This window comes from Oxyura jamaicensis, chromosome 1 (assembly GCF_011077185.1).
Source record: "Oxyura jamaicensis isolate SHBP4307 breed ruddy duck chromosome 1, BPBGC_Ojam_1.0, whole genome shotgun sequence".
Taxonomy (NCBI): domain Eukaryota; kingdom Metazoa; phylum Chordata; class Aves; order Anseriformes; family Anatidae; genus Oxyura; species Oxyura jamaicensis.
The window spans coordinates 137793971-137808185 of NC_048893.1; the positions used below are offsets into that span (position 1 = coordinate 137793971).

General features: G+C 43.0%; 1 protein-coding gene across 3 annotated transcripts in view; it reads right to left on the reverse strand.

Annotated features, from left to right (window-relative positions):
• The window catches only part of TBC1D8 (TBC1 domain family member 8), a 47303-nt gene that overhangs the window by 8670 nt on the left and 24418 nt on the right, over positions 1-14215 (reverse strand). For 2 of the 3 annotated variants that reach the window (XM_035316095.1, XM_035316083.1), the window contains exons 6-11: positions 9080-9287; positions 7683-7877; positions 7180-7362; positions 6590-6758; positions 5485-5699; positions 4510-4627 (exon numbers count right to left, since the gene is read on the reverse strand). In XM_035316095.1, the coding sequence (XP_035171986.1) occupies positions 4510-4627; positions 5485-5699; positions 6590-6758; positions 7180-7362; positions 7683-7877; positions 9080-9287 (1088 nt within the window). The remainder of the gene's footprint in view (positions 1-4509; positions 4628-5484; positions 5700-6589; positions 6759-7179; positions 7363-7682; positions 7878-9079; positions 9288-14215) is intronic. The other variant, XM_035316087.1, reaches the window with a different exon arrangement.

A 14215-nucleotide genomic window follows, 5' to 3' on the forward strand; every position in this document is an offset into this window, starting at 1 on the left:
TACAGAGAGACAATCAGGTCCCTCGTCCTGCTGGCCACACCATTTCTGATGCTGGCCTGGATGCCATTGGCCTTCTAGGCCACCGAAGCACGGTGCTGGCTCACATTCAGCCGGCTGTTGACCAGCACCCCAGGTCCTTCTCTGCCAAACAACTTTCCAGTCACTCTTCCCCAAGCCTATCCACTTGCATGGGGTTGTTGTGACCCAGGTGCAGGAGCCAGCATTTAACCTTGTTGAATGCCATACAGCTGGATGTGGCCCATCGATCCAGCCTACCCAGGTCCCTCAGCAGAGCCTTTCTACTTTCAAGCAGATGCAGGAAGATAGTTTCATATCATTCAAGTAGCCTGTGTCTACAGATTAGATCTGACACATCACGTATCAGAGAAAGTACCGAGTTGGAAGGGACCCACAAGGATGACTGAGCCCAAATTCTAGCTCCACACAGGACCACCCAAAAATCAGACCATATGTCTGAGAGCATTGGCCAAACACTTGAACTCCATCAGGCTCGGTGCCGTGACCACTGCCCTGGGGAGCCTGTCCCAGTGCCTGACCACCCTCTGGGTGCAGAACCTTTCCTTAACCCCCAGCCTGACCCTCCCCTGTCCCAGCTCCATGCCGTGCCCTCGGGTCCTGTCGCTGTCCCCAGAGAGCAGAGCTCAGCGCCTGCCCCTCCGCTCCCCTCGTGAGGGAGCTGCAGGCCGCCATGAGGCCTCCCCTCAGCCTGCTCTGCTCTGGGCTGAACAAACCAAGGGACCTCAGCCGCTCCTCAAACATCTTCCCCTCCAAACCTTTCACTGTCTTTATAGCTTTCATTTTGACACTCTTTAACCGTTTTATATCTTTCTTATGCTGTGGCATCCAAAACTGCACACAGTACTTGGGGTAAGATCTCACCAGCAGAGCAGAGAAGGACAACCACTTCCCTCAGCCAGCTAGCAATGCTGTGCCTGATGCACTCCAGGTTACACACCCCAGGAGCTTTAACCAAAGATGCTACAAGTTAAAAATGTTCCTCAATACAAATTTCAATTATTCTGTCTTTCCTTTCAAGTTATTTTAGGTAGTTGCTCTTTCTCATAGTCCATATTCAATGAACTATGCTAATACTGAAAGACAACTTCAATTGCCTTGATCCTGATATGTATATATCCCTAGCACTCAAAACTTCTGCTATCCAAAGGCAGACAGATCCTGAGCAAATTGTGGCAGAGAGCCAGCATCTTTTGGTTTTGAATCCAAAGCATAAAAAAAAACAGGTATGATAGTTCTCTGTCTTAGAACTTTTCACATTAAGCCACAAAAAGCTTCTGCCAGTCAGCGAACAAACATTTCAATACCGCAAATCGAAAATAAGTACCCAGGGACATGCAAAGAGCTTTTACGAAACACATCAAGCCTGCTTTGAAGGGACAGCCTTCTCATGTCAGATGATCGTGAATAAGAAGGATAAAGAAAACAGAAGAGAAAACAGACTGCGGTTACTCAACAGAGTGCATTTGTTTTGCTGTAACAAGCTTTTTCTTTTTATTATTTTAACAATTTAATAGCCATAGCTAACAGATGAAACAAAGCTACAGCAGGTTTTAGCAGTATTTGAAGGAATCCAGAGACAGATAGGCAGACACATGGAAAGAGCATTCCAGCCTCAGCATGGGGGAGACTGACAAAAGCATGCATTTAAAGGGAATGGGCAATGCTAACCAGACCTTTTGCAGAACATCACATTATAATTAAACGTTGACATTGTACATGAAAGTCAAGCAGGTGTATTCAAAGTTACTTTTATGCCCACCTTTTCATTAGGCTCCCAGAAACCATGATATCTGAGCAACTGAATCTCTAGTGTATTAAATCATGAAACCATAGTGAGGTAGAAAATACCAGGGTATCCATTCAAAAAATGATGACCCAAGGTGCCAGCTAAATGACTTCTCCAAGACTGAAAAGGCAAATCACAGAAATGAAGGGAGGTTTTCACTGTTTTAAAAATCATAATAGCAACATGATGAGAATCTAACAGATAAAGTGGAGTAAGAAGGCCTGCTGGTTCATGGAGAGGATGGAAAAGTCATGCTAACATGAGAAATAGGTACGTTTGACTCTTGCCTCCACTCTTGACTCAATTAAAACTTGATTCTATCTTGCAGCTATCTGCTTATAATTTCCTCTATGCACTGCAGAAGGGACAAGGACTGAGAGAACTCCTGAAGTACGAGATGATGGGTACCAATCTTGCCTATTTGCAAGCAGTGAAATGATGAAAATGCTTGTTAAAAGGTAACAGTCACAGCTGGCAAAACTGAAGGAGGGAGATGGTCACAAGATAAAAAGGTTGCGTAGGACTGAATTGCCTGAGTTTTGAAAGCAAACATTTATTAAAAAAAAAAAAAAGATATTGAATGTCATAAAGAGAGGGTCCCAGAAAAGACTGAGCTATGGAGGCCTGGAATAACCAAGGTCATTAATTCAGTAGCTGTTCTGCCTGTACAAATTACTGACTCACACTTGAAGAGGAAAAGCACAGTGACGGGTACCAAGGTCAGAGATTACCAAAGTTACAGAGAGATCAAAATCTGGACAACATTTTTGGCAGCATGGATAAAGAGGAAAAGTTGGGTCTTGGAAGTGTTATGCAGGAAAAAACAAGACAGAGTTTAGACAAGAGCTGGTTGGAAATCAAAAAAAGAAAGTTAAATGAAATGTGAAGCCAAAAATACTAACTCAAGCAACAGGAACCAGAGGAGGCAGGGTGGGGAAGATCAGTAAGCGCTGATTTGGCCACGCTAAGGTCTAGGGTAAATCAAAGCTGCAGAAATAACTACTCAGCAAAGCAACCATGCTGCAAAACTGCATGGCTGCTGTTCTACTAGGGGCAGAATAGGAGGTTCTGAGCTGCCCCCCTGGTCCTTTGCTCAGCAGTATTTCTTTTAGGATATGGCACTTCTTGTCCCTTGTCCTTTTGTGTGGGTGCAGAGGACAAGAAAACAGAAAGGCTGTACAACCAAGACTATCAGCCTCACACAGTGTAGTCTGTAGCCATAGTGAGTAACGGGCAAGAAAAAAATCCAAAGTTAAGTACAACTCAAGGTAGCAGTATGGTCATCCATGTGGGACCTTTCAAGTTTATTTGGGTACAAAGAATTCTACTTTACAGGCAATTACCCAGCAAGTACTGAAGGTATCAGGAAGTCAAGACAAGCCATGGGCTGATGATATCTAGGAATGCAGAAGGACAGATAAAGCTGTGTGGTTTGTTTTTTTTTCAAATCAAGAAGATGCACAAACATGGAAGTAAGTCATCAAGATGGCAGTTCAAAATCATGCTTGGAGGAAAGATCTGAAGTTCTGACAAGTGGGAGAGTTACAGTACCTGATCCACTAGTTGAAAATACCAATGACATTCAAAACACCACAAAACACCCTAAGCATCCAGCTGACTTTGGAATAATTCCGCTTTAACTTACCTTATCTGCTAGTTCTGTGACACGACAGTGATTGTGCTGTGGCATAGCACCAGGAAGTATTACAAAGCCCATCCTCCAAGAAAACTATTAGAAATCTCCCCAGACAACTCCTCCTGCTCCCCAGTGAGCACTGGAGTGCCCACACCATTTCTAGCTCCCAGAACCTTTACTGCCAGGACCTTCCTCCTATCCCCACCTCCTCACAACAGACCAGATCCCTCTCTGCTACAGCAGTGGCGTAATGGCAGCCACTAACTAAAAAACAAGGTTAGCACTGAAGAGGGAAAAGCTATTAGACATTTCTGTAAGAGGAGGAAGTAAAGTGACTGCAAAGAACAAATGCTTTTTTCTTGTATGCCTACTTGCAATTATCGTGTCAAACAGTTCAGCCTCTCTTTCTGTGCATGAGGCAGGCAGTCGCAAGTTACATGAAGATTTTCACAGGTCTTAAAAATAGCTGCATTGCAAAGAAGCAAAAATATGCCACATGCAGTACACGGCATGCACTGCAGAGGGACTGGGGTTATTTATTAACACTGCATCTCACGTGCAGATCTAATATGGCTTTGTAACACCACTCATTAGAAAGAGCCATTTTAGATGTGAGTCTATAATTACTCTAGTGGCCAGGCACATCAGACACATCAGCTCAGAAATAGCCCAGCAGATCTCTCCTAAGCCTGTCCAAAACAGCTAGAGTCTCTAATACCGAACACTCCTAACCAAGACACACAAGTTCATCTATTTTTACCTAACAGGCAAAAATGCTACCTCCTTCTGACCGACAGGAAGAAAATAACTATAAAAGTTGAGCATATGTCTATAGTTCTTGCAGTTCAAACCCTCTGAACCAGAAATAACAGACTGGAACACAGGCAGCCACCACTGTTGCCTGCACAGCACACAAGCAGATGGACCACTTCGCCCATGGCTTCTGGACCTCAGAAGAACTGCGAGCACTTAGTCTTACCAACGCCATGCAGCTGCCCCTTCCCAGTGCAGCATGTTAGCAAGAAGAGTGGGAGAGACATCAGCTCACCTATCACCCGGTGGTTGAAGTAGTCTGGCAGCATTCGCTCACACACAGCAACCAGCAGCCAGAAGGCTTCTTCCTCTTTGGCATAGAGCAGTAACACGGAGGTCAAAATATTCATGGACTTGACAAGGGCAAAGAAGAAAATAGGGATTTATTAGCAACAGCAAAACCTACTGGCAAAAGCTAAACGACAGCTATTTTAAAATAAAAAAGTAGCCTAACAAGATTTAAACAATTGGCAAAAACGGCAAGGGAAAGGTAACAGCAAATGCATAATTGTAACCCTAGAAAGGACACAAAGGCATAACAAGTTTTTCAAGCTTACATATGCTGCTTTTCATACCAGCAATAGGAAACAACTGAGGAAATCACAGTACTGGATTTGCCCAGATGCAAAGTAGGTAACTGACAGTGCAAGATGTTTTGGGGCTGCTTTTTCCCCTCCCTTGTTTTTGTATTTCTAAAAAAGATAGGGGATCAGGAACTTTTGTGAAGTTAATCATAGTTCAGGGAGCTGCACAGAATGCAAAAATATTAATTTAGGTGACATCCGGGTAAAGTACTTCATAATTTGTCATCAGTTTTGGAAGAAAGTTTAACTTCATTAAACTTCTGTCCCAGTGCTCTACATCAATCTTGTCTGTGCAGGCCAGCTCCCTTTGCACTGCCTCCAAGTATTGTGCAAGTAACTCACCTTAGAAAAAACAGAAGCAGCAGAAACACTTTTCCCTCCTCTATCTCTAAATGCAGTTTGCAGACTGCTGAGGCAGTACTTTTGTTAGGCCAGTGTACTAATCCACACACTTGTTTTTCAAAGTAAACCACATTTAATACTCAAAGTTACGCATTTTCCGTAACTAAAAAGACATTAATTATCAAAACCACTGTTAAATAAACTCCCAAGAGAGCAATAAAGTTGAGAAAGCAGAAAGTAGAAAGAAAAAAAAAAGCATCATTATCCCACTAGGAGCTTTTCACCTGGCAGTATCCAATTTTGGGGTTCCTGTGCGCGTACGCGGTCAGCACCCTTCTGAGCGCCGCTATCCCCGTCTCGCTCTGGAAGGCCGGGTGCTCAGGCAGCGAGCGGTGGAGGTCGCGCTCGATCTCCTCCGTCGCCATACAACACTTGCCCATGGAGGCCTCCACTAAATGTATGTAGTAACCAGGATGGGAGGCGAGATCCGTCACAGCGTCTAAAGGCAGCCGTAAGAGAGGAAGAAGACGACGGATTAGGACAACTTTAAACAGCGTTGTGGGAAGTGCTGCTCAAAAGGATGCAAGAAAAATATTTTTCCCCAAGGTCCATTACTGCAGTGAATCTCCAGACCTAAAAGAAATAAATTCCCAGCAGAATACATGTCTTGAAAGCCAAACAAATATTTGCAAAGCCTATGTGATGCAACAGAATTCAAAACACCTTAATACTAACGTTGACCAGAAAAATTCCCCAGGAGAAAGTCCTGCTGGGAAAGATGTGCTCAGCACCATACACACACTCCAAAGTGAAAAAAAACCTGCAGGAAGGACTACATTTTACAAATGTTTGAACATGTCATGTGTCAGATTAAGGACTAAACACGAGATCATATTGTAGGAACTTTCTGGCTCTGCCAGATCTATGGACAAAATGAGTTGTTTTTTTTCCATCTTTAGTTTCTGTTATTCCTGCCAGCATTCAACATGAAGCAGGAGCAGAACTGCCGACTTTAAGATGTCATTATTTTGCACTAATTTGATTTGAGTAGGCTTAAATCAATATTTATGCTACAATCTAATTGTTGCTTGAAGAAGAACATCATTTTATGAAAACATGACGTTAATTTTAAATTACACAGATGAAGCAGGTGTTATTTACATTTTTCTGCACACCGTGTCATCATGCCCTGAGACAAAATTCTTACCAATCTGCCCAGGTATTTACTTACTCTACCCTATTTCAGTACCTGATCAGCTGTCCTCTATAGGCACTACGATAGGCCCTGTGCAAAAGACATTTAATTGCCACTGGGAGATGTCACGCCTCAATGTCTTGCCATGTTCAGAATCAGATATGGCTAGAGCCAGCATTTCTAAGAGTGCCCACCTGAAAAGAGCAGCCAGAGTTTGCCTCTTAAGGATTCGGGGATTCCCATAGCAACAAGTTTTCTGATCTTCTCTGTGCGAAACATGCACACTGTTCTGCCATATTCTACAAAATGGTCATTCCACAGACTCTCTTTGATTTGCTCCCTAGACTGCGAACAAGAAGGTATCTTTTAAAAGAACAGATCATGTACATGGGAGAACTTGTAAAAAGAAACGTCTTACATGTTAGAAATTTTGCAAGATATTTCCATTACCAATGGACACAGGAAGTCTGCTTTAAGAAGTAAAACTTTCCCCATTTTGCTTATGTGATTCACCACACGGGAGAGCAGAACTGATCAGACAGGGAGAAAAATTGTAAATATTCACCAGAAAGGAATGAAGGCAGGGAAAAGAAAAAACTCCAAGCAAATTGAAAAGCAGCTATTTCCTATTTAGTGCACATGTAACTTCTCCATCCAATATGGAGTTCGTTATACTAAAATTACCTGTTGCAATGTCACCACAGCTTTTTTTCCTTTTTTTCTAAAGAAAAAAAAAAAAAAAAAAAAAAAAAAACTCCTACAAATTCCCCCAAATTTTACATACCTTTCCAAAATCAAGGCCTGCCATTCCCGACTGATGGAAGTCTGATCTCAGTGCTTCTGCATTGAGCATGTAACTGCTCTCCTTGCTGCACTCACTTCTGTCCTTGCTTTGTGCAGCCTCTGTGCCCGGACCCTCGGGCTCACAGTCCCCGAGCACACAGCGGGATGCGAACTCGGGAGTGTTCTGCAATGCAGGACCAAGGAGGGTAACAAATAAGAAGAGGTTAAGAACTGCTTCCCAAACAATGTTCAAGACAAGTAGCAGCCTGCCTGCCCATTCCTCCAGACTGCTGAGACCTCCGCGAAGGGCAGTCCTGTCCTCCAGCATATCCACTGCTCCCCTCAGTTTGGTGCTGGCCCCAACTGTTCCCTGCATGCCATGGCATTGGTCATTACGGAAGGCATCAGACGTCACCAGACCAAAACCGACCCCTCATGAAGACCAATGGATAAACACAATGCATTCATAACTGGAAAAAAGAAAAAAACACAGAAGTTCAGTACCTGCTTCTTATTTTGCAAGTTGTTACACTGCGTTGGGTTGCTGGAGTTCACTTCCTTTAGCCTCTGGAGCAAGTTCTCCACCAGCGTATCCCGGTCCTTCAGCTCAATGAACTGAAAGGCAGTCTTACTCCTTATGCTAACAATGATGGGATTAGGCAGAAGACTTGTGTCCTCCATCTTCTCTATACTGATTACCTTTTCCAGAAACATGACAGAAAACACATTATGCACCACGTTTACAGAAACATCTCCAAAATTCTGCTGGTACACAGTGCACAAAAATGGCATTCACTTGCACGCACGTTTTAAATGTGGTCATTCATATTGGCTTTGCTTGGTCAGACACATCCTGCCATCCAAAGTTTATGCTATCTTCACATGCCCAAAGCAGGCAGCAAAACATATCCCAGCTGTTTATGTTTCATTTTGCTTTGCTTTTATTTTGGCTTTGCCACTCACTCAGGAGAGCAGATTGAGGGAAAAGATAGGAAAGGGGAGCGATGATTAAAATCAGATTTAGAAAAGGGTCAACTTGACTTGGAGGGACGGAGCAGAACATTTACTTTCACACTTTTGAAAACAGAAGAAAACAGTTGTTCTGTTGTTTCTAGTTAGATATATAACGCTGTTCCCTTATTGTTTTCTATTTCTGTAACAGCGGAAGATAAGTTGCCACAATTAGGATATATATCATTTGGATGTTACTCTGTTATTAGCTGAGGATGAAAGGGAAGCTTTAATTAAGAGATCATAACAGCCTTGTATCCACAGCAGATCAGGCAGGTGTTTACTGACAGCTCCTTTCTCCTCCTCTACTCCCACCATCTTCCCATGCATCCTCCCTTTGTTTAATAAGTCTCTAATTTCATGGAAATTTGGCAGATCATCACTGCCTCCAGAATATCCCCATTTTCTTTCTGCCCTACAGGTTTACAAAGTACACACGGGTTTACTAGAGTCTGCCTGCGGAGGGAGAGCATCAACATTTCTAAGCACTGATCCCAGGTAAGGATGCTTGCATATAGCTAGATTGGGTCTGATCTGAAGTCTCCATCAACATCGAGTTGGATGTATGCGCTTGTGGAGCTGGGAGGGGAGCACTGCCACAGTCTTGGACGGATCAGGCTCTGGCCTTGCAGTGCTCTGTCCTGCTGCATTACCTGCCCATACTTCATCCTGAGGAGCATGTTAACTCCCCCATACATATTTCTAGGAATTCATGCCATGATGAGTCCCAGAACAAACCTTAAACGAATCCTGTAGGCATCATATACGTAGGCGTCCTACTCTTTTTCATCAGATGATAGTTTGCAGATGAATCAAGTGACATGACAGTGGATGCTTAAAGCAAAAGAAGGCGGATACATGCTTGAAATTAAACAAAGAAGCAACTCTACCTCTCTGAGTGGGATGATAACATTGCAGCTGCCGTTTTCTTTGCTGGCAAAACAGATATAACTGTCTGAAGTATACATTCTTCCCGCTGTGTGACAGCGACTAAACGGTGTCCAGAGAGAACAGTCTACAACTTCATGCAGCTTCTCCTTCCTGGGCAATCTGAAGAAGGCCCGAAAGAATTCATTTTGTGCTCTGGCTTCGAGATCCCTTAGGAGAAAACACCAAGAGCAAATCACAGGACCCTGAAAATCAAGGTACTAGGTGCAAGGTTCTTCTTTTTAGTCTCACCGAGAGCAAGGGATACAGAATAAACGCACCATGCAGTCATCTCCACTGCCTACGTGAGCAGATCAACAAAAGAATAACTTGGAAATAAAAAAAATCATCATCATCAACACTTTCTTGTTTATCAATAGATCAAAAGCATCTGCTAGAATGACTAGAAAATGAAAGAACACAAATTAATTTAAATCAGCTGGCTTCGTTGTTATTATTACTTAGCCATACATTTTCTCTGGCTGCTGTACCACTTTCCAGCCTCAAAGAGTTAGAGGTTTCAGTGCCCAGGAGATAACTAAATCTTTCATCTGATGAACACACGTTGAGCAACAGAGATTAGCTTTGTGTTCCTTCTTTCCCTTCCCAGTAGCCTTACCAACAACACCCCAGGGACTGACACCTGCATTCAAAAGAGAAACATTTGCTCGACGAGTACTACCAAAGTGGTCAGTAAGACAACAGTCAAGGATTTACATCACTGCATCATTGACTTGCAGAGGTATCAGCCTCAGAACAGTTATAAATGCAAAGCAATTACAGGTTACTTAGGCTCATGAGGGAGTAACAGCATCAGTTACAGCCAGTTTGGATTTGGCTTGCTTCCATTCAATTATCCACATTTATGTTGAGAGAAAAAAAAGAAAAAAAGTACATTAAGCTTTCATTGCTGAACTATGGTAACACGGACTTGGTTTGGGGGGAATTTTTACCCCTCCATTTTTCGTGAGGAAATCTGCAGTCGTTCATACACTGAGCTATGCAGTTCCCTTAGAAACAGGCCATGGCTATTAGCTCACCAACAGCAGTTCCAGAAACTTTAGGGCTCAAATTCTATCATTTTCTTTACAAGTAAATTTTTCCAAGCATGACTCACCTTAGGGGGAAAAAATAAAAATTAAAAAAAGTATATATATATATATATATAAAAAGTTTGACTTTGTTCCACTGCAAGAATTTAAAGCGTGGGCTGAAGCGCAGCAGGGAGTGGTACCTTGTAGCTGTAAATTCCCTCTCTGCTCCTTCCTTTTCCCCCCTCTTCCGCAAACACCCTCCCCCTACCCCATCCCTGCTGGTTCAAAGTAAGAAGTTTACACAGATGAAGCCTCTGCAAACAAATCACTTGCGTGTTTTATTTCGGTTTCATCTGCAAAGAAAGCTAAAGCTGTGTGAAAGAGGGAGAAAGGCGATCGAGAGCAAACTGAGAAAGGCGAGGGGCGGGTCTGTCTGTGTGACCAGCAGAAAAGACAGACCGCACTTGACCAGCGTTCGGCTGTCGTTTCCTCCTGAAGCATTATCTTCCTTCATAAGATTATCCAAGGAAAACAGACAAATAGCCTCCTGTTTTTCACAAAGAACAAAGAGAAACACTCTTTGTGAAGGAAGACAAAAAGGCTGCTCCAAAGTTAAAATTCCACCGCAAAAGAAACTCTGATAAGTGCCTGCAGAGATCTGCTATTGTGACAAACCTAGATCAGGATATGCCTCCTAGTTAACTCAGCACAAAAATATTTTCCATTCCTGCACAGCACAGATGAATGCCACTGATAGCATCTGCAGTCAGGTCTGCGTGGAGCTGTGCTCTCCTGCTATTGTGCTGGGAAGGTGAGACCCTACCACACTGTGCATGGCTGTTGCAATTTCCACACCTTCATGCTAAAAGATGCATTATACACAAGGATGGAAGCTCCGTTGAGACAGAGCTTGTCCGTTACTTAAGAGTTCACTCTAATTCTCCAAAATCTGCAGCTTCTGTCCAGTTCTGATTGTTTAGGGTTTTGCTGCACCTCTTGAGGCTGCAGGCTCCTTTCAGACAAGAAGATCCCTAGCTACAGGTTTTTAAACTGAAGCATGACACTTTCCATATTTGAAACCAAGTAAATTCACCAAGTAACTTTCACCAGGGCATAGCATCCAACTCCACCTGCCCCAAATCACCTAATGGGGGAAGGCTGCCAAACCCAGCAGCCCCAGCATTGCCTGTCGCCCACGACTCATGACATAGGGTCACCTCAGAGGCCCCACTTTACTCATGGCTGCCCCCGAGAAAAGTGCTGAAAGAGGGGCCAGCCTGCTGCAGGCTGAGACCCCAGAAAGAAAAATGGTAGTAGAGGAATGAAATAGTGTCAGCACTTACTGCTGCGGGCTCAAATTAAAGGTTTCATTAGAAAGTGGGACACCATGACAGTATTTCCTGCTAGGCAGACAAATTCTGGGGGTTATCATAATCGGTTGCCTTCAGAAACGGACAAACAACATTAGGGCTGGTTTAGAATAAACAAATAAATAAAAGCCATTAACAAATCTAGCTCCTAAACAAGACAGCCAATTGCAAAAATACAATAGAGCAAATTCAGCCCATTTCACCAGGTCCCAGAACTTCCATTTTGAGTTTCACAATACCTGCAGCACTGAACAGAAACACAACCTTTCTACCTGCTGCCCAACCCATCTCAAATTTTGTTTCTAGCTTCACAATTTTCAAGGTGGTTTGGCTTTTAGGCAAATGCAGCGTACTCAACCGTACCTAAGAAGAGAATGAAAGCTATCCTCACGTAACAGTATGTTGATCAAATGTTTATACATGCATCAGAAGAACAGAAGGCTAAAGGATGCAATTGCTTTGTTCCCTGCTTTTCAGAAAAAATCAGCAGTTCTCTCCGAGTGCAGTTCCTGACTTGCACACTGTGGGGTTCTTGCATGGCCTCCGCCTCCGGCACTTCAAAGGGACTGCAAGTCTGAACTGCGATAACTCCTCGTGTGTGACCCGTAAGTTGCCTTCCAAGAGTTTTAAATGAAAGGAAATAACATACAAAACTAACAAAATGCCTAAAAGTATCAGGACACTTGAAATGATGTCCTTGCTGTCGCATGTTGTTTTTTTTCTTCTCTGCTTTCAATCCAACAGAAGTCAACTTGGCAGGATTTTAGCCCTGCTGAGTCACTCCCTGCCTGCTGCCAGACGAAGAATTATATGGCATAAAGTTGAGCAACAGAAATGAGGAAAAAAAATCTGAACAAACTAGTTGACCTCCTGCTTTTAGAGAATGATTGCTGCCCTGCTCTTGCTATTCAGACTCCAGAAAACTCTTGTGATTTTGAAAGAGAGACATCCAGCAATACACATCTTGTTTATCAGAAAACCCACTAAGTTCATGTGGCAGGAAAGGCTTCTCGCAGGCAAGGTAGGAAAAGTCATCTGACGAATGCCAACGTGGACTTGTCCGGACAAATGTTAAACCAACGTAATTCTCTGATGGAGCAGGAACAGTGGACTTGAAAATGGAGATGTAACAGATGTTTTAGCCATACTTTATTAAACTTTTGATATTTCCTCACACAGGAACTTATAAAACTAGATTGTAGTGAAAAGCTGTTGTACCAAGCCAGCTGAAAAAGAGTGCCCAAAAAGCATCCATCAAATGCTCACTGTTAAAGTGGAAGGCTGTATGGAGAGAGCCTCCTTGGGAGCCTGTCCGGGATTGGCTTCTGTTCGGGATTTTCATTAGCAACTCGTACGATGGAGCAAAGATCATCGTTATTACACCTGCACAGGACAGGAGCCTGACAGAGACAAATGAGCAAAAGCACAGGATCAGAATTCAGGCTGGTGCTCATAAACTGGAGGGATGGTGCAGAAAAGAAAAACAGACAGAGGGGTTACAAGGAATTGCTAACCGAACATGAGCCAGCAGCCTCATGCTTCTGGGAGGAAGAGGACCACTGCACCAGGCTGCACAGGGAAGTGTTTGGCTCCCGAGAGGCAGCAGGGCAGTCCTGGGGCTATAGCTGGGACAGGAGCACTCCTTATCCTGCCATTGTATGCCTGTAGCTCTACGGGATTAATGGCAGATGTCCAGAGAAGAGTGACCAGAAGGGTTAAAGACAGGATGGGTGACAAACATCGGGATAAACTAGAGCAGTGCAGCTTAAAGAAGAAAAGAAAAAGGAGATGCATAACCAATCTCCAAATGCACAAATGGTTCCTTGGAAGTGAGAAAATCTAATCTCTTCCACAGTACTGGATAGGACAAGAAGCAATGGACTCAAAAACCCACAAGAAAGATCCATGTTAGACTTCAGGAAAGCCTTTACAATGGTATAGCAGTGAAATACTGCTATGGATTCTGGCATTTATGTTTCTGGAAATCCTTATGAACAGGTTAGGCAAACATCTGTCATGAATGACATGCAGAGATAATCCAAACCCTGCCTTTGCCAAGCAGATGGAATAAAATAATTTTCTTCCTCAACACATCTTCCATGTTCCTCAAGGTTTACGGTGTTCGTGGAATTAATGCAGACCGAAGTGATAGTCATGATTCAAGATACTTCAAACAGTTTCTGTTTCAGCTTAGATCAGTGTTAAAATCCTTCTTTGCTTTCATATAAAGCAAAGCCAACCTTACTGGCAATTCAGTGTCAGACGTGAAGAAAAGAAACCAAGCTGGTTAGAGCCTGGAAAAATGTATTCTGTTTTTGAAACCTTACTGACACCAGCATTAAGCTTTTAAATCTTGTGTTCTGCTCTTGCCAATTTCCTCTTTACATCTGAGGAATGCAGTGAATATTCTTATGTCCTGAAAGGTATGGAAATAGGAAGTATAAGCAAAATATACCAGAGATTTTAGTGACCTTATTAGAAAAGAAAAATAGTGACTTCATATTCCAGTAAAACTGTATGGCACGTTTGAGTATGTCTGCAAGAAATGGCATTTATAGTTATCAAACACCTTTACTACATTACCTATGGCAATTAATTTAATTGCCATTAATCCCTATGTAATCCATTGTTCCAAGCCTTATTCTTTCATCAAGCGGCATGGAAACTTGTATATTAACTTCGTGAATGTGGCCAC